This window comes from Cebidichthys violaceus, unplaced genomic scaffold, assembly GCF_023349555.1.
Source record: "Cebidichthys violaceus isolate CVI_PGR_0920_01 unplaced genomic scaffold, fCebVio1.0.p SCAF_10, whole genome shotgun sequence".
NCBI classification, from domain to species: domain Eukaryota; kingdom Metazoa; phylum Chordata; class Actinopteri; order Perciformes; family Stichaeidae; genus Cebidichthys; species Cebidichthys violaceus.
The window spans coordinates 4,213,831-4,235,260 of record NW_027176263.1 but is presented as its reverse complement, the minus strand read 5'-3'; the positions used below and the strand labels follow the sequence as shown (position 1 = coordinate 4,235,260).

Genomic DNA, 21,430 nt, shown 5'->3' with positions numbered 1-21,430 from the left:
TATAACAGCTTCCCTTTCTGAAAGAACAAACCTACTTGAACTTCTCCAACTGTCTATGTATCATTTTGGGGTGTAAAACCATCTAGCAATTGTTGTGCCTCTCAAGCAGGAGTGAGTATCTCTAAGAAACTTCAGCGAGAACAAAATCTACACCTTAGTAATGATGCAGAGCTGTAGAAATTAAAAAAACAGGGAAGAGATTTAGCACAATTACATACCCTCAGAGAGTGATTTGTGGTTGTGCATTGAGAGCCTTGAGTCCTGCACCATCCAACATGGCCAGTAAGCAGTGCAGCAGTGAGGGTGTCCTCTTCCTGACAGCTCCCCCTAGGGCCCTGGAATACATTAACCACTGAGGTCCACAGGGGTGTTGGGAACAATTACTCACTCCTGCCATGTGACACCCTCGATAAATTAAACTCCCCCTTTAAGTTTTAAAGGCAAATGCATATTGTGGCCATCACTTAGCGGATGGCCTGTCCGTGCTTGTGCATAATTTGATGTAACAATGTGTTTCCACAACTTGGTAACTCGACCCAGCAGCTGACTACAGATGAGTGAGCAATGTGGCAATGAGGTCGGAGGGCAAAGAGGAAGTGTGGAGAAAAATTGCATTAAAAGCTCTGTGTATGTGTCTTCTTAATTAATACATTCTAGTCCATCAAGCTGTAATCTAATTATGAAGTATGCTCTCATCTGCCATGAATCATTTCTGCACTCTGTTCGCCAAATTAGGGGAAAAATTCCAGACACATCATTGAGGTTTAAATGATTTTTCTTTGTGAAAAGCACAGAAAAAAGTTAGTGGCCCAACACAAAATGATTGCTAAACCCCATGTTGCTAATAGCTTTAAAGAAAATGTGATTATGATTTAATAATTGACAAATTAAGCCCAGAGAGCTTACATTTTTTGGCAATGGCCATGATCCATAAAATCTGTTTTTCTAACAGCTGCATGTCTAAAAGAGGTAATTACATTCTCTGTAAACACATAAAACCTAAGCAAATACACCCAGCAGACGGCTGCGGATTAGGGGTGCGATGGAGATGTCATCCTGTCCTCATGATTGCACATCTGGAAGATAACTCTGGAAAATACAGCTGGTGATAGGTTCTTTCAATAAAAAGTCTCTAAATAAATTTTCCTGGTGCCGAAGTTACTACGGCAGTGACAACCCAAAGACAAACTCACAGAGCTGTGCGGAGGAACGTCAACACCTCTACCCAACAAAAAAACGTCGACCTCAAAAACTAATTAGGTGTCACACTGAGTTTATATTGAGATTACTTGCTTCGGTATAATATCATTTTATTTATGGAACACTCCAGAAACAAGGAAAGACACTTTTTTTTTTGGGGTGGGTTAGTGTGGATTGTTTTTGTTTTTGCAGAGCTGACACATAACAATACAGAAACATTTGTGAACATCCATGCCGTGTTTCCAGCGTAGAAAGATATTTAGAGCCCAAGCCCTCCCCCTTCTCCTCTGTCCAATGAGGAATCTGACAATTCCTCCTTGGAGCCAATGTTCTGTCATATCACGAAGAGACCACCGGGTCAAGTTGAGTGAAACTTTATACTTCCCTTCTGTCTGTGCTCTTTTCAACATTAACTAATGATCTCGATGAGCAACACGTCGGCTCTTGAGACAGGGAGCAGGTGAAAAAGGGAGACACAAAGCAGATATAGAAACCAAATCTAATGTGTAAGATATGTAACGTGATTAGTCGAGTCCCCAGCCGAGGCCTTCAGTCAAAAGCAGCCACGGTAAAGATCATAAGACACATTAAGAGACACTCCGTCATGATGTGAAAGAACATCTGAGTTCTCAGCTGCCTCCATTCATTTTCATAATGACAGTGAATGCAGTTGAAAGCAGTGGGATGTCTAAATGGCATTAAGCTTTCAACTTTGATTAGGTGACTTGCAGAAGATGAAGAGAAATCATTTAGAGGAGGATAAGTGTGTCAGGAGATAATGGCTCCACAGGTTGAATATGGCGAAGAATTACTGGCTCCGACTGAAGCTGATGAAACACAGCAACAACCTGAGAAATCTAGGTGCGTGCATGTTTATCTGTGTGTTTGCATGAATGCGGCACACAAATATGTGTGAATCCGAATGTGCATTTGTATGCATGCTCACACGATGTGTGAGTGGTGCGTGCATGCATGTGCATATCTGCCAAAGATCTCACTTTCTTTGTGTTTCATGTCAGGCGTCTTGGTGACAGCATTTCACATTGAGGTGGCATGTATTGGAAAACAAAACTAAGAGGGCTAAATATCTCCAGTAAATACTTTGTCATAGCAAATTTAGCCAAATTAATGTTAAAAATGAATTACTGTTTGATTGCTCATATGGAAAATTGTCAGCCTTTGAGCTCAAAAGACTACTCGCACAAATACATATCTGTTTCGCCATTACCTTATGCTTAGGCTTATGCCTAAAAAAACAGTGCGAGGGACTGCGTGCATCACCTGGAGAGTCAAATTGTATCTGTGAAAGTACTAAATCCTTCAAAATGTCTTTTAAAACTTTAAGAATGTTCTCTGTGCCCTGACCAAAACAAAACATGATGACAGGTGCCAGTTTACGACATCCCTCTCTTTATCTCTGAGTCTCCTCAATTTCCCCCGACAGAGAGAAAAAAGACAGAGAGAAGGGGGGAAAGAGAGGGAGCGCAGGGGACCTGAAGTGTGTTTAGGAGGAAGATGGCTGTCAGTAGCTGTCAATCGTCGGCTTTTTGATGCCATCGTCTCGGCACAGGCCTGTCTGTCTCACAGTGTAACAGCTATCAAAGACTCACTCACAGCAGAGACAGGCGCTAGGGTGGAAACACGAGGATATCCACACATTCTCTCATTTACACCTGGCATATAAACTTTGTGAAATCTGGGTCTGTGAATCATGATTGAGCCGATCGTTCTCACCTGGCCTTGAAGCAATAAACATCTTGAAGTTATATGTTAGTCCCGTTAGTGCGTGGCATATGATTGTTGGTAAATGTTTGGAAAGAGATCTCGACTGAGTTTCTGAGAATTGTTAAATCTTGAAATGTTTATTTTAGTGCTTTTGGTTACATGGTGCGGTATTCTAATGATGTATGCTTAATAATATATTAATGAGCTGTAACTAATAGTGTTATTGATGGATAATTTTCTTTGATTGGTGCATATTCTCTTTCTAGCACAACTTTGTCGTTTTAGCTCTTTGATTTATCTTGATGGGTTATTAGTAAGTTATTTATTATCTAAGAGACATGGGGTTCTATATAATCCCTAAATAATCAGCCATTGTGTCTGCAGTTATAAATGTAGAAGTGTATAAATGTGAAAAGAATGCTTCCATTACAACAATTTGTTCATAATAGTTTAATCAAATTGTCCAAGAAATGTGAATCCAGTTCTAAAATGTGTTAAACGTAATTATAGTTATTCACATTTTATTCAAAGTGAGGTGGATGGCTTAAGAAAATAACAAAGCATTAATAAATAGTATTACTTTTTTTACATATAATTTAGATATTTTACTATCACATTAATATTATCAGTACCATGTTGACAGGGGTTATTGTGAGATTGGTGGAGAAAACAAGATGCAATAAAACAAGAACGTTCCCAGTACAAACAATGGTTCTACTGATCTGCTTTGTTTGCTTTCCTTTGGTCAATTTTAGCAGCTCCAAGTGACAAATTATTCTACCGTACATATTTGACCGGTTAGCCCTGCATCCAGCACAACAGCAGGGGAAACGTTTCAATAGAAAGCAGTACAGTCGCTTATTTCAAATGGTCGATATCATGAACGATTGATCAGTGATCTATTAAAAGAAAGTCCCACACTGGTTGCCTTCATTGTCCTATTGTTGACCGTTACAGGACATTTTGAAGAGAGCATGTGACTGTACGCTGCTTTGGTGAAAACGTCAATCTATCCTGCTGTCCTTGGTGGACTGTCTACTTTTCATCTTGTTTGAGACAGTTCCCACACTACACCTCTTTATTGGTCCAAGAAGACATCAGAATGACTGTGTCCAGATGACCAGATCACAAATGGACACATCAGACGGAGGAGATGTTGGCCTCTCCTTTGTGGGTTGCTTCACTCTGTCCATTTGGCAGGTACACATACAGACAGATCAGAAAAATATGGCAAGATCCCCACTCAAGCACGCAGCTCAATCTCCGTCCTGTGCCTGTAGTGTGTAGCTGCCTTCGGGAAGTCCTGTCAACGCTTACCATTTGGCCTTGAACCTGTGCTAAACTATTGAGTTCATCATGCATAAAACATTAAAGATGTGCATCCGAAAGGCTGTGGCTGCCTGTTTATTGGCACTCACAGCTCCATAAACCATTTTCATCCCTTGCAGGATGAGACGCACATGCTCTGCAGTCCTATTGATGGCGTTTAACACAGAATATAAACCATAAAACACAATAATAAACATAAGCGGAGCAAATAAATCTGATTCATAATAACCCCGAGGCGGGATTTATGTAAGCAAAGATAGAGTCTTTGTGCAAATTGATGGTACAAGCTCTATCAAAGCACCAGTGAGACACTAATATAGTCTTATAAACACACCAGCAACACTCTAAAGTAGCTTCATCGCTCCTCTTTGGCTGGCCTAAGTGCTTAAGTAATGTATTGCTTTCATAAGTGTGCAACTTCGTGGTACTTTCTTTGGTGGAAATATGTCTCCATCCTCTGGGTAGTGTGATTAAGAATAAAATACAAAGAGCATTACTTTGGAATAAATTCAAACAGTGACATAAAGCAGGAAAGTGTTAGCCGGGCTTAGCTGAGCTGCAGCAGTTCTCTCTCTGAGAGGCCCCTGTGACAACGGCAGGGAGCTCTAGAGGTATCCATCACTAGCACACACTGCCCCCCTGGCACCCAAGCTAATGTATCACCTCTGGATTACAGTAATATCTGTCTGATGGATGTTTTCTGAGTGGAGCAGGCGACGTGTACCCCAGACAGAAGCCTCAGTCGTTGGGTGTAGCTCTGAGGAGATGGGGCCTCTGCTCCTGGAGGTCCGATTTACTTCTATCTCCCTCCTCTGCTGAATACAACACCTCCTCCCAGTCCATTCATCCTGCCGTCTTTCCCCATTCTTCAGCTATTTGTGTGTGTATGTATGTGCATGCATGCCTGCTCACATGTGTTAGTCACAGGTCTCCACTGAGAGGCCGACTGCCATCCTGGGGCGATGCCTGGGTTCCTCCAGTCAACTTTACTGCCTTCATTTGGCCTGATGAATGGTTCGCTGCCTTATCAGTCCCTCTGCCTGCAATCTCAAGTGGATCCCTGGAGCCTCACACTGCCTGCAGCTTCGGTCGCTCTCTCCAGCACACGCTCGTTCTGCTTCTTTCACACACACACACACACACACACACACACACACACACACAAACAGAGACGCACAATTACATACGGATAATACTATTGTAGATGTGCAGTTCAGAAAATGACATGCACATGAACAACAACAATGCACCAATTGTAGCAGCCAAAAACTCTGCAGAGCCGTAACACACACACACACACACACACACACACACACACACAAGGCACACAAGCATACGCACACGTCAGCTAGCAAATCCATCATCTTTATTTCTTCCCCAATGTGCTCATATTTTTCTTGTGGCTGTACCATGCTCACAAAAATATTTATTTTTGCTGATTTTTTTTTTCTTGAGGAAACACAAAAGAAATCACACCTCTCCTTCTCCCTGGCTCATGCCAAAATAATCAATGCTTTCCAGAGAGGGACTTGTGGCGCGACATGCATGGAGGGAAGGCAGAAGGATGCAGACATAGCTCCAGGGCTCTGGTTGTAGATAATAAGTGAGGAGCAGTCCTTGGGTATGTTTTACAGCTATCAAGACTCATCATATTTGACATGCATTCTGGTGTTTACACAGTCTCCTCCGTAAAATCCTCTCCAGCTATAGAAGGGAACAGGGTGCAGGGAGCACACACAACGCAGCACGTACACACACAGAAGTGCTTAGAAAAGAGGAGCCAGTTGTTGCCTTCTCTTCCTCTCTCTCTCTCTCTCTCTCTTTCTCTCGCTCTCTCTCTCTCTCTCTCACTCTCTCTCTCTCTCTCTCTCTCTCCCTCTCCCTCTTTTCTCCGTGTCCCATCTTTTATCCACGGCACAATTGGCGGCGTTAGCACCTGTCAGCTGACTGACTTCTTGTTCCCGGTGGCTTATGAAAAAATCATGGCTGCTGGGCTTCAGAGGCTGCTTTCCCATCAATATGAATTCACCATGGTCTTCATGCAACATTAGGCCAGGCCCTGTTTTCATACAGCAAGCCACACGCTCCTTCGTCTGTAATACACAAGAGGAAATGAAAAGAGTAAATAGTCCTTTTAGAATGTTGCATTCGATCATGGGTGGAACCAAGTCGCCTATGAAAGGGACCAGTATGCTTTGCTTTCAAAAGCACATTTGCTTTCCATCCCCAGATATTACGGCACTGTGCTCTGTGTCCCTTATTAGTGTGTCCTGTTTTACTGAAAATGAAACAATTCTCAGTGAAGCCTTGCCACGGTTGTCCCCCATTGTTATACTCATTTCCACATTTAGATGGGTAACTTCGTTGATGTACTTTTGGTTTTAGCGCTAAAGCAGTATGTCATAAGGCATGTATGAGGATTATGCAGAACTGAATGAACCAAAGCACCCTCAGCAAAATGACACTGGAGAGATGGATAATTGCAGCTCTCAGTTATATGCTGAATTATTATGTTAATTTTCAGTCATATAAAGAAAATACAGTAGGGCAGGCGACTAAGCATACAAAACTTTTTCCTGTCTCTCTGTATTGTCATTTCTCTAAATCAGCGGTTACCAACTTCCACAAGCACACAAATCAGGTGACTTTCAGGATGTGCAAGAAAAAAATATTCTCCTTTCAGAAAATAATTTTTCATTTTTTTAACTTTTTTTCTGATATTTTACTATTTCTTTTGAGATATGGTGATGAGCACATTCCAATACAATACCTGAGTTTTGGTGCTAATACTAAAATGATACTATACTTTGAGGAATACAAACCTATGTTTCATTTAAGGAAGGAGTCCCACTTCTCAAAGGTCAAATGTTTAAACTATACAAGAACTTTACTTCAATAGAAACTTTTTGATTTAGATCTAGAACTACATTACTAAAGAATAAGCAAAAATGTTAACAAATCCGACCAGACATTTGAAGCTTTGGGTACTTTAAAAAAAATAAATACTAAGTGGACAGACAAAACTGCTCGGTAGCAAGAGTATTGAGGTTTGATACATAGCATTAGTCATGAGGGCTTGGAAGTAGACGATATCGGTTTGCATTAAGGGGTCACAAGCAAAAGAGTAACCAACTGCTCTAAATAACCTGCCACAGTCAGTAAAATGGTCAAAATGACTCTGAAATGTTGATTTCAAGCAGCTAATAAAGCGCTGATTCATTTGGCCTTCATTTTACATTTGTCTTTCTTGGACCTGCTGCAAACCCTCTGCTTTCCTTCATCTCTCCATCTCTCTTAGCCTTTTAAACATGCTGAAAGTCAATTAACTACACCACTTCTCCCTGACATCATCGCGCTAATACAAGCTGCTCTTGACCTTATGTTTGTGTGTCTTGAGCGGATGGGAGCGCCATGCTTCTCCCTGATTGGATTAACTTCAGATGTGGTCTGTGTCCGGGTCTATTACAGAGGCAGTGTTGTGATTTCGAAGCCCAAGCCAAGATCCCCCCCCCCCCCCATCCCCCGTCAGCGCCACTGTCCCACCCCTCTCCTCCTTTACACCCCCCTGAAGGCCTGTTCTCCCAACACGACATCTCCCAACACCCCACACATGAAGAATTGTCTCTCACACACACACACACACACACACACATACACACACATGTGTCTGCTCATGCCTCCAAACAGTCATATCCCATGTGTCTCCTGCACAGTGATGGGATGCCTGAAGAAACCGGCCATCCCTGCAACCGCATCCTCTGTCTCTCTCTCTGTTCCCTTTTACCAAGTCCGGAGGGGTCATCTCAGACAGAGGGCTTCTAATCAACTCAATTAAGCGAGTCTGATTGCCATGGCAAATTGGTTTGGGTTATAACATTATCATTAGCGCCTCAAGTGCGATCACAATGGGACACGGCAGTCAGATGAGAGTGAGACTAATCGGAAGGGAGGATGAAGTGACTCTGGACACGAACTGAGGCAGAGATTGAGTTTGTCTTTGTGGAGATGAGCAAATAAAAATGTGACTTTCTGCACACGAAACACTGGAGGAAGTACATTGTTAAAGGGGAATAGGGCAGTTAAATATATAGGTGTATATATATAAGTATTCAGTACTGCTACAAAGACGAAGCATTTTTTTCCTGTGAAACTGACTGACAACCACTGTGAGGTATTGTGGGAGCAGCTCTACTGTGTACACAATGATATAGCTGGCAGACCTGCTGGCTTAAGAACCAGTGGTTCACCCAGTAATTGTTTCTGAGGATATGACATTTGTCTCTTCTTGTGGCTTGCTCATGGTGTCAACACCTTTCATATAGCCAAGATTTTTTTCACTGTGGCTCACGTGCCCCGAAGCAGCCTGTTTGATCTTTTTGAGGACTGTCAACTTATTGTGTGACTCCATGGAAATTGAATTATGTATTTATTTACACGCCAGGTTAATAGAAAAGATGCCTAGGTGATTTGAAAGTCAAACAACCACACCTGCCATTCATTTCTTTTTTTTTTTTTCCTGAAGCAGATCCTCTGTATTGTTCTGTACGGCTTGAATACACAAAGAGAGGATGATAATGAATTGAAGGACTTATCCTCAACATTCATGCTCCAAAATACATTGTAGTTTAATACTGCAGCAATAAATCCAGATTTCCATGATTGAAAAGCAGTTTGGGGGAATATTTTTGCTATATCCTCATCTACATTCTGCAACTCTCCAAGTGGCCTACATAAACCGATGCTCTTTGTGTGCATGTGTGTGTGTGTGTGTGTGTGTGTGTGTGTGTGTGTGTGTGTGTGTGTGTGTGTGTGTGTCGACAAACACTCGTTCGGGTCTTGCACAGCAGCACAGTGGCCCAGTTTGAGTAAAATCAGTGTCAATGCATCTCTAATGGTGGGTGCTGGTGCGTGTGCACGTTGTGCGAGCCTCCTCCGGAAGCTTTAAACAGACTTGTCATGTTGGGAGACGCTGCTGTCAAACGGAGGACAAATCTGAGGATGTCAATTGAATGCCGAGAAATGTCTGTCAGTCGTTTTGACGTTGGTCTCTCCATTGTGATTAGCATCACTTAATATTCATGCGTGCTTATCTGCCTGCTGACACGGTGCCAAACTGACTGCTGTTATTAGAGTGCATCACAAGCAGCCTCCCCGTCATAAACAAACGGAGGATGTAACAGCCATGTGGCATTACAAGCATGTCAATATGTGCCGCTCTCTGTACTCTGTGATGGTGTCACAGGTCAATTCAACAAGAGGAAAGTGATATTACTTCCCAGACAGCGGAGTGAAGGCCTGGCTCTCTTTGTGCCACGAGCCTGTCTGTGCATAGAAAAGACTGTGGATTAGCTAAACAACACTGCCACTTGCTGTTCACGTTTAGGTACTAAACAACTAAATAAATTGATATGCAGTTTGAATGAACTCACAAGTGCTAAAAGGCCTAAAACTTTTTTATGGACTTATCGCAGGAGGTTTTTTTTCTTTCTAGATAATGCTTGAAAACAAAATATAGACCGTCACATAAGTTTTAAGACGGGCCTGGTTTTAAATCTACAACATATATATTTCTTCTGTGCATGGTTTGCAAAATTTAAAAGGCTTTTTTCAGATGTACAGTGTCTTTCCTCCCACGCGCTAAATGCATCAAAACAGGAACCTCTTGAATTATTTTGTTTCATATTAGCAGTTGTATGTGTCAGTTTTGTTTTCTTGTTTCTCTACCACATACTTTTTTTCTACCTCTGAGAGAGTGTGTGAATGTGTATCATTGTGGCACTCTGACAGTCACGGCCAGGGGGGAAGGAACAGTGGTGCGCTCGCTGCAGATGGCAGCACACATTTTTTCATTCCTTAAACAGACACAAAAAGCAGCTGAGGGACCAGGGCCTGTCTGTAGAATGTGCTGGGGAAGAGTAGGTACTTGGCACAAGTAGCAGAAACAATTAGCGTCACATAAGCAGAGGCCTGAAGCAGCTGGAGAGAGAGGGAGAGAGAGGGGTGGTGGGAAAACACGGCATCTCATTTTCACCGTGAGGACCTGTGTGCAGACTCTGAGAGATCCCCTTCCTTTCCTCATCACAACTTAAACATTTTCTTTTAAAGACAGTTCATGTCACAGCTCATTTAATTGACGCATTGTTGTTGGCGGCATGTTTTTGTTTGTATCTGCGCATTCTTAATTAGGGAAAAGACAGAGGAAGCTCTGTGTCCTTGGAGAGACCTCACATCCCACTCACATCCCCAAAATCCCTTTTTGAACATTCCTGGCTACCGTCTCTCCCTGTTCCCGTTTTGAAGTTGCGAGACGACATGATCTAAAGTGTGGCTCATGAAAACACTCCACCAGTCTTGCTCTGCAAAACATTGTGCTCATTAAGCTTTTCCTACTTTACAGATAAGCTCAAAGAAAATGTTTTTAAAAAAAGATCACTTTTGAAAGAAGGCAGTGGTTCCTGTAAACTACCTAAAAACATGATTAAATTCTTAAAGTATAGGTTTTTTGAATACTGCAACACTCATATTTGAGTTGCTAAGCCCTGCTTTTATGTCAGTATGGCCACTCCACTCACTTCGCTGGCTCTTCATTGCCACTGCTGCTGGCAATTTGACAAGATAAAGTAACCATGTTGACCTCTCCCTCTGCAGCTGTGTGTCCAGTTTCTATATATATATCAAACATACGCAGTGTCTATGAAAGCATAGCTGGCACCATAAATGGTATGAATTTGTCTAACAGTAATCACAAGCGGAGAATACTTATCAAGTCAGCTAATTAATGGATGTCAGTTACACAGCAACATCTATCTAAAGTCTGCAAATCATAGCTAACGTAAGCCACGTCATGCTAACAGTCGTAGTCTCTCTGTAAAGCTTCTTTTTGCATTTGAACACTAAAAATGATTTTAAGCACTAGCAAATGACAAGGTAGCACAAAATGTAAACCATTATTTGGTGTCTTTTTTTACCTCTTTACCTAACATTTCATCAAACTTTTTACAAGATAACCAAAACATAATGGCGATGAGGAAGATCTTGAGTATATAATGAGAATAAATGTATACAGTTTAAATCATACCCTATAAATCTGGTTTGAATTGAAATCAAACACTATCACTAAGCTTGTTTAGTAATACGTTTTTCTTTGCTTCTTGATCACTCACAAACACAAACTGTAATGTCTGGGAGCACAGGGATCACATGAGCTCCTAAAACAAACTGCATTCTTCTTTATTGCTTGATATACTTTACTGTTGAACGCCACAAACTTTCAGAGTAAGGAGGTCTTTGTGAAAGCACATTTAATTACTATAGGAGTTCAGAAAAATGCTGGACAAAACTACTGTAAATTCACTCTCATCATTGAACATCCCAGAGGCCTGGAAACCAGGAAATAAAGGAATACAACCTTCTACCACTAAGAGGCAGTGTTGTACGACAGTGGTAAAACTGTTAAGTGACATAACCTCAGCAATGGACTGTAAAGTGTTGAATATAAATTTGGCATAGTTCTGTCTGTACCTTAAACTTGTACTCAACGGTCCGCCAGGGTGAATGTTGCCTTCAGAATTATGGGACTCTTTTTGTATACTCTAAAGCTTTTATGAACACTGAAAAAGAGTCTTGATTCCTTCAGCTGATAACAATTTAGAAACTACCAACACCGGAATTTCCACAGTGAGGATGTTATCTTGTGAAATACACAAAAGCTCTCATTCTATAAATGAATTGCAGGGATATACAGTGCTGAGTAATAGTGCACATTCAGGCAGACAGTTAGAACAACAAACAGATAAAATAGTCCAAAGTGTGTTTGTTTGAAGTAAAAATGAACTGATTGATCTGCAGTATTTTGAGTTTCACAGCTTCAGGATATAAAAAGAACAAACTCGGCTAAATACCATAAGGTCAGTGTTGGTACCTTTTTAACAAAAGGAGACCTTTGTCTTTGGACTCTGTAATATGCAGTGATTTAATCTTGTATTTCTTTAAGCTATACGTTAAGACGTATAGTTAAACTTTTTGATACAAAAAAATTGTTGTCTATCAGAAACTTTCCTACTTTCACAATATACCTGGAAAATCAATAAGTTGAGACTCCCACTCAAAGGTTAAGCAAAACAAACAGACAGTATTGTACAAATAGGACGGACACTGAGAGATTCAGTGCATGTACTCTTAAGCTGTTCAACCTTTCTTTAACAGAGCACTGAGCCCCCTCAAAAAAATGGCTACAGGTATCAAAATGATTTGTTGCATTGGACTTGCTGTTGTACTAACAGGTATGATATGATGGTTTATAACCTGGCAGATGACAGAGATTTCTTGGATTGGTAGTTATTAAGTGGTAGTTTCTGTTCTGTTCCTTGTCGGTCAGGAGTGGGAAAGTCTGCCTTGATAGGGAAGAGCCACAGCGGAGGGAAGGACGATCCTGTGCTGCAGTATGTTGTCAACAACTCTCTGAGGGAGCACCCTGTTCTCACCAAACTCAGACTGGTAAGAGAACCAACGAGTCCTCATACGCTGGTGTCTCATGCTGAGATAGAGAAAATAAATCAAGCACTAATTTCACAACTTCTATTGTAATTCTATTGTTACTTGTTTTAGTGAGACGCTCATGCATTGTTTACATTCAAGTTGATATCTTTACATTTTTTCCCTATGACATTCAGTTCAGGATTCTTTTGATCACCTTTAGCTTAGCATGGGCAGGCGTCTGCCAACATTAATAAACATGCTGAAGAGCCACCAGCAGGTTATTTAGGTCAGACGAAGGCAGGTTGGTCATCTGGAGCTCCAGGCTAAAAACTAAAGATGATTGTGGCTTTGAAGTTGTTGCTTCTAAACTTTGGATCAAACTTTGGGACTGGATACTTTTTAAAAGTAGCTGAAGACACACTTCCTTAGAATTGCATATTTTCAGTTCTATTTTGTGTCCCATCTAAATTCTATTATCTTTACTTTCTATAAAACTTAAAAGAATACACAGCAAATGAGGTGTACCGAGACATCTTGTTTATTCATTAAATCAGACAATATAATGATGTATGAATTTTTTGATGTTGTCATTTCAGAGAACTCTTGAAGACCAATGGAATATCATGATGGTTGCCAGTGAACAAGCCCAATTCATGGCAAATCTCATTAGACTGATAAATGCAACTAAAGCTATTGAAATCGGTGAGATTATGTGAGATCAAATAGAAGACGAAGCAAAAAGTACCATTATACTATGACCTTAAACCACAACAGAATACATAATGTTGAAAACTAAATACTGCTTACTTTATAGCACAAAATGTTTTACTCTGAAAGGCATCAATCTGATTATAACTGACAAAACATAACCTGACAGGACAGAGATGTGGACGATTCCATTCAGGCTCAATTTATGTTTAAGTTTGAATTCTTTAACTTGAATTTTAGAATTTTAACCAATCTAATTTGAGCAAATTCATTTGTTTTACTTTAATAAAAAAAATGTATGTCTGAAAAGGGCAGTTGAATATATTTTAATATAGTGTTTCAAGTATTTAAAGCAGAAAATAAAAATGTATTTAAAAGCTTTTGAAATTACACAACCTGGAAATTGCCTACTGGGAATTTTAAAGAGCGGAATACAAACCATATTAATTTTAATAGATGGTGTCTCACTGCTTTGAATTTAGCAGTATTCATATTTCATCAGTAACGTTTTGATTACATTTTAGAAATAGGCATTTGGTTGCATGGCTTTTCTTTGCTAGAAATAAATCTAATTATTTAGTGTTAACATTATGTTTTTTTCTGCAGGGATGTACACAGGGTACAATGCACTGAGCATGGCTTTGGCCATGTCAGAGAATGGAAGAGTGGTAGCTTGTGAAATAGAAGACACCTATGTGAACATTGCCACACCGTTTTTTAAAGAGGTGAGAAAATGTCTTTCTGAACAGCATGACTTAAGTTGTCTACAACATAAAAGAAGATACTGTAAAAAGTAGGATTTGTTCATGAAACCTTTAACCTTAACTCAGTACATGTGCCATTACACAACCTGGCACTTGCATTTGGTTTTGCAAGTTTAGTAAGGTTGATTTTTGCTTCTGTCAGAGAAAAAATGTGCAGCAGACAGCACACTGTTCATCCTGCACGTCTACCCTCCGTCAGTAAGACTTCACAGAATGCTGCTGGCTGGAGAGTAAAAAAGTGTCTTCTCAGGGAACAGTTTCAAATTGAGATGCAAAATCAATCCCTGTTTTAGCCTTCCCTAACAGTCTCTTTAAAAGACAAATGAAGATACCTGCACACCTCTCATACAGTTGAACCTTTTCTCTAGGCTGGAGTTGAAAATAAGATAGATGTCCGCCATCAAATAGCCATGAAGACACTGAGTAAGTGCTTTTATAAATATATAAATATAAATCTCAGTCATGAGTTCTGATAAAAATAGAATGAGTCATTTTTTGCATTTATGACTTTCATCTCTGTTTCATCAGATCAACTGATAGCAGCTGGGGAAGCTGGAACATATGACTTTGTGTTCATCGATGCTGATAAGTTCAACTATGACAGATACTACGAGAAGTCCCTTGAGCTCATACGAACAGGCGGCATCATTGCGATTGACAATGTAAGTACAATACACACAAGCAGGATCTGTCATGTTGTGGTATGGAGAGGTGTACAGCATGATGGAACAGAATAAAACAGCACTTTTGTTGCTATTTTTGAAAGGTGCTGTGGAGCGGAAGGGTTGTGAATCCTGAGCCCAGTGACCTCACCTCCCAGGCTCTGGATGCTCTCAATAAGAAGCTACACAACGACCAGAGGATTGATCTGAGCATGCTCACTGTGGGCGACGGGCTGTCCATCGTCATTAAACGCTAAAATCACAAATTCAAAAGTTAAATATTTGTCATATTAGTGCTTTAGCTTTGGTATTGAATAGAAATGAGGAGTACATTGCCTTCTGTATTATTTTGCCAGCTACAACAATAATCTACTAAACGTCATGTCTAAAGAATAAAAACATTAGAACTTCATCTCTGTGTTTAATGTCTTTACCAGGACAGCAATCATAAAAGAGCTATAAATAAAACAAATATACTGTTTCATCAAAATGACATAACTCCAAAATCAATATATGCCAGAGTGCTACAGCTCAAGATCAGATAAACATTAAAAAAGTGGATTTCTTTGTAACAGAACAATGAAACATCACAACTTTTTTCAGGCTGATATAAACGGCTCTATTTGCAGCTACATTACACCGTGACCAAAACAGCTCACACATCAAAATAAAGTTATGCAAAGCCAAACTAAATATTTTAAAGAAGCTACAGTTAAGCTCTTTATCGTGAGATGAACATAGCAACCTTTATTTATGTATGTCTTTTCACTATTAGGGGTCTTACATTGTTGTTTATATACATGACACTTTTTACTGGGTTTGAAATGGTAAAACTTAAACCACACTACAGTTCAAACGTAAACTATCGTTGCTCTAGTATTAGCTGAACGCAGGCAGGACTCCCTTTCTTTAAAATAGTACAGATGGCTGCAGAGCACAAACAAAGAGGGCATTATTTAAGTCTACAAAGGCCTGAGGTGTTAATGGTGTTTTTATATGATTTACTAGCAAAATAGTGGAAGCAGAAAATGAAAACACAATTTGATGCTTTCATAGAACACGCAATGAGATTAACATTACAGCTAGACTGTAACATAACTCAAATAACAATCATATTTCACATTTGACAACTAATAGCAGCTTAAGTTGATGTTTTCTTTTATGGGCCTAATATGATTATTTCATGAGTTTGAGAGGAAAGTTACAGATTCTAAATATCATGAGAAGGTTGAGCATCTGAGAATATATTGTATATCCATTCATATTTATGTATAAACAGTGGAAGTACTACAGTCTACAAATAGTCCTTTACAAGTAAAAGTCATGCATTATTAATGCTACTGAAGTTAAAGTTTATAACATGTAGGTCTGTCTTGATGCAGTGGAGGAAAATGTATGTTGATATAGAATATGTCCCTTCAAAATGAAGTAAAGTAGAAGTCTTGAGTACCTCAACGTTGTTCATAAGTACTTGAGTGGGTTAGTACTGAGTTACATTCCACCGCTGAAAACAAATAATCTGAACAACATATGCAACCAAATTACTTGATTTCAGGCTTTTCCTCTGGATCTAGATGCCATTAAGATTTCAACACCATCCTATACAAGGTGTGAGTTTAAATCTGCTAGTGAATTAGAAGTTCCTCTAAAGGACTGGACATGTGGCGTTTAAAGGACGTCCTCTAGTAGTACAGCGGGTTGGTGGTGAAAAAACGTGGATTGATATTAATGAAGGAGTTTAACAACAACTGTAATGCTCTGACACACATAATAATAGTAAAAACTATTATTATTATAGCAGTAATGATAGTAACAATAATAATAATGCACAGAGGGTTCGTTGTTTTTGGGACTGACATCTACTGTCCACGTGACTGCTGTCTGCGACAAAAACGTAGTGTAAGCTTTCATTAGACCGTCAGCTGATGCTACACCTTTTCAGCACCGCGGACAGCTCCGTTCTGCATACCGAGCAGATGGCGACGGTTATAAAAAGCCCGCATCCTTACACCGGAGATTCACCACGACAGCCCGAGTCACAGCATGGCTAACAGATTCTTCTTACCGCGCAGGATCACTCCAGATGAGTATTCACAATACAAGTCTAAACGTCCGGAAATGGATACCAGTGTCGTGTCCACGGGCATGCATTCGACCAACCCGCTATCTGGGAAGTTTAACGAGAAAGAATTGATGCATGGCTTGAACGATCGTCTTGCGGGATTCATAGAGAAGGTGCACCATCTGGAGTACCAGAATCATCTGCTAGAGAGAGAAATTGGGGAGATCAGAGGGAAAGCCAAACCCGCGTCTTTTTTTGAGGAGGAGTGCGGACCGGAGCTCAGGAAACTGAGACAGCTGGTTCAGGATATCACTCATCAGAAGCACCAGATTGAAATCGAGCATCGGCATTTGGACGAAGAACTGTCCACCTTGAGAGGACAACATGAACAGGAGGCGCGTGGCAGATCGGATGCCGAGAGCAACATTGTGGTCCTCAAGAGGGACATCAACGACGCGTATCAGGCTAAAATCCAGCTGGACAAGAAAGCACAGGCTCTCGTGAATGAAATCCACTTCCTGAAGGGAAACCATGAGGCGGAGGTGTCCGAGATGTTTGACCAAATCCAGAATGCGCAAGTGACTGTTGAGGCGCAGGAATTTGGTAACCCTGGCGTCACTGCGGCACTCCGGGACATCAGGGCACAACTGGAAAGTCAAACCATGTCTGACGTCCAGCAGATGGGAGAAACTTTCCGATCTCAGTTTGCAAGATTAACGGAGGCGGCCGAGAGCAAGAGAGAGGCGTTAAAAGCGACCCAGCAAGAGATCCAGGAGTACAGGAGGCGCCTGCAGGCCAAGAACATCGAACTGGACTGCGCGAAAGGCACCAGGGAAGCGCTGGAGAAGCAACTTCATGACGTCGAGGATCGCAACAAGGAAGAAATGATTCATTACCAGGTTAGACATGTTTTTGTAAGAGCACGATCTAATAAAGCCATGTTTAGTGTTCCCATGGTCTCCAGTTCACATGTTCTCTCCTCTCTCACTGCAGAACACAATCAAAGAACTTGAAAATGAGCTCATCAATTGCAAATTTGACATGTCTGGTTACCTGCGGGAATACCATGACCTGTTTAATGTGAAGATGGCTTTGGATGTGGAAATACTGTCTTACAGGTAAGGTGTACTGAGTCCACATGGGTTTACCTAAAGAGGGACTCATTATTACCAGGGTTAGTGTTTTGGGAATGAGGAGAATTCAATGTCTCAGTTTTCCATAATTTCCCTTGTTAATCTTCATCCTTCATCTTCTATTAGGAATGTGGCATTTAAGTACAATACAATTGCAGTGCAGTGTCTGATGCAAACAATCACAATGGGTATCACAGAGATGGTCAATAATGTATAATTCCCTTGCATTTGATTTTATTTGTAAACAAAATCAAACGTGAAAAAAAGGCAAATAACTAATCTACAAGAATGTATTTAAAGACATGTGTATGCTATAAGGCCACACCATTTAGTAGTAGTAGTAGGCTTTTGCACCTGTCTCCAATCTTTGTCATTAATGCAGATTATAATAAATTCAGTTGCAACACTGCTCATGCGCATTGTTCATTGCAGATTCAAATCTGTGTCTCCTATCTTGCAGGAAACTCCTCTGTGGTGAGGAGGCTCGGCTGTCCACGATGTCAGACACCCACATGTCCCTGCCCTACATCTATCGTCAGTCCCCCGTTTACACCCTGCCCTGCCTCAGCCGACCGGGAGGCCCGCACAGACGAGCTGAGCCCCAGTACAAGTTCGTGGAGGAGATCATAACGGAGACCACCAGGGAAATTGAGATGTCGGAATTTGAAGAGACAGGATCGGAAGAGACAGAGGTGGAAAAAGATGAGCAGGAGTGTACTAAACGAGATAAAGGGGGCAGTGAGGAAGAAATGGATAATAAAGACAGTGGAGAGGAAGAAGGTGAGCAGATGCCTGATAGTGAGCAGAATCAAGTAGCATCGGGAGTGAATGTAGTGAACGGAGATGAAGATGATGGGACTCCTGGCGAGGTGGATGATGTTGAAAAAGGTGAAACGAGTAAAGAAGAGTCAGAGGACACTGAAGCAGTTGACGGTGAGGGTCCCTCTCATTGTGGCAGAGATACAAATACTCAAAGCAAAGTTATATTAAGTGAGGGCCTTGATGAGGAAGAAAATGAGCAGCATCAAAAAGTAGCTGAAAACACAAAAGAAGAGAAAGAAGCTGCAGAGACAATGGTAGCAGTTGAGAAAGATCTCTCTTCAAATCCAGATGATTTAAAGCCAGAGGTCTCTGCGGAGGATGAGCTTCTGAAAAAAACTGATGGTAAAAAAGGAGATGCTGAGAAAGAGAGTTTGATCTCAGCTCAAGTGAATACGCCTGTTAACGAGACCCCCGCCCAAGTGTCTAAAGAATCGGACACCACTCGAGAGCTAGGCAGTATTCAAGTGCCAGATGAAGTTCCTGCTTCAGAAACAGCTGAGGAAACAGCAGATTTTACAGCAGACACAAAGAGCACTCTGTCCGTAAAGACAGAGCAGCTTTCAGAAAAAGCTCAAGTATCTTCAAGTACAACATCCAAGAGTGAGGGAAGGGAAAACAGTCATGCTGACCCAAAAGGAATCAGTAAATCTGAAGATGAGGATAAAGTAGGAAAAGGCATTCAAGATGCTAGAAATGGTAGCACTAAAAATCAAGACAAAGAGTCTTCTCTTAAATCTGATGTGAAGAGTCCTCCTGAAGTGGAGGATCAGAAGCCAAACAGTGGGGATAAAACCCAAACAGTCCAAACTGTGCTGCCAAGGGAAAAGACAGCTGTCAGTTCAGAAATCAAAGAGTTGCATCAGGGGGCACTAACAGGAAGCCAGGCTCAGAAATCAAAGCTGTCTGAAGCTTCAGAAGAAATAAAGGATCCTCAAGGTGAGGCTGAGAAGGTGGAGAGTGGTTCAGAGAAATAAGTGCACTAAAAGCCAAACATCTGCTGACGTAAGGGAAGTGAGGATTTACATTTCCACCTTACATTTAGTGAGACAGCAGTGGACAGGCGAATATCAGGGATAGCGAAGCTAAAAACAGAGAATGGCTTAATACATGCAGATGCTAATTCAAGGTATAAACTGAGCCAAGCAAAGAGGCTGTAATTTATCTTCCGGACGACCATTTGAAGAGAGAGCATGATTCTTCTGTTTACAAACGGCTTTGCCTTTAGACTTCAAATGTGATAGAAATATTTTGACTTACCACTTCAACAATTTAATCATGAATGTAAAATATGCAAAGTTACTTTTATTTATTTTGGTATGTGCTGAAAAATAAATGCAATATCAATCCACTGAATTTGTTTGCTGGCCTCCTCACCAAATTCTATTGTGGCTGAACCTCTCGTCTGTCTGCATTGACAAGTCAATGGGTGTGCTTACACTGACATGCTGTTTGATTGATCCACAGTATCCACCCCCAACTGTTGTTTGATTTCCCCTCTCTAGCAATAAACCACTCCACGTACTGCAGTGTTGCTGCTTTGCCATTGAAACCTCCATCCATCAGATGTTGAGACCAACTGCTAAGGGTTGCTGTAGATCAATAGCAACAATCATCATCGAACACAGGCAGTGCCATTCCACATAAAACACAAAATATTGACAGTGAATCCAACGTTTTTCTGCCATGTACACAATATCCAGGCAGCACTGTGGGCAGCTATGACTCGGCAACTGCAACCAGTCAGGGGCACCACTTATAAGACGGACAACTGACTACATCTAACATATTTCCTGCAACTTTGGAATAACTCAGTCTCACTACTGCACGCGTTTAACTTATCGTGCTGCTTTGTAAGAACATGTCTCAGTTGGCGTCCCTTTGGCTTCGTTTCCTTTGTTGCTTTCATTTCACGTTAACTCGTTTCCTCTCGAAAGGTTTTGAGCCTTCATATGAGACGTTAGAGTGCAGGCACCTCCATCTACTCATGTGTAGACAAATATTCTTAAAACAAAGGAGTTTACAGTGACATTATCCAAAATATCACTTCAAGCACTTGAAGGATCCTGGCTATAATTAAATACTTGATTGACACAACACCCAGGACTTCAACCACATTTAAAAGATGTGAAAATGGCAGTTTTGACTCTCCCCGTTCAATTTGACAGAGCTTGAGCTCATTTGTAAGAAAGACTGACATAGAACTGTTTAAAGTTCAGGCGTCAACTCAAAATAGATTATAAAGAACGGAACCGTCTGAATATACAAAAAGCTTACATGCCTCTTCATTTTCTTTTTGTTGGAGTTAGCAGATGTCAAAACAAAAACAACTTGAAGTCAACTGTACAACAATGTGAACATTTGGTTGAGGCTGCTTATACTTACTGCAGACATGTCAGATAAGCTGGTAAACAATTCTTAGACTCCTGCCTAATAAATTCCATTAGCTCACATCTCATCCCACTCTGGTTAATTTGACCCTTTCAGAGGCCTGTATCACAGACATGCTAGTTAATGAGTTGTTAGTAATATCACATATTAAAAAATGCA

At 40.8% G+C, this 21,430-nt stretch overlaps 2 protein-coding genes across 2 annotated transcripts; both read left to right on the top strand.

Moving 5' to 3' along the window:
- Nucleotides 1-12,420: 12,420 nt before the first annotated feature.
- comtd1 (catechol-O-methyltransferase domain containing 1) lies at nt 12,421-15,278 on the top strand. Its single transcript, XM_068721365.1, has 7 exons — nt 12,421-12,536; nt 12,632-12,750; nt 13,329-13,434; nt 14,047-14,165; nt 14,573-14,627; nt 14,733-14,866; nt 14,971-15,278. The coding sequence occupies exons 1-7, from the start codon at nt 12,482-12,484 to the stop codon at nt 15,121-15,123; spliced, it is 741 nt and encodes a 246-aa protein (XP_068577466.1). The 5' UTR covers nt 12,421-12,481; the 3' UTR covers nt 15,124-15,278.
- Nucleotides 15,279-16,791: 1,513 nt separating this feature from the next.
- On the top strand, nt 16,792-20,605 carry LOC137880169 (novel protein similar to vertebrate neurofilament, medium polypeptide (NEFM)). Its single transcript, XM_068721352.1, is given in 4 exon segments — nt 16,792-16,862; nt 16,864-17,827; nt 17,922-18,046; nt 18,522-20,605. Coding segments are annotated over 4 exon segments (2,496 nt in total). The 3' UTR covers nt 19,858-20,605.
- Nucleotides 20,606-21,430: the final 825 nt, after the last annotated feature.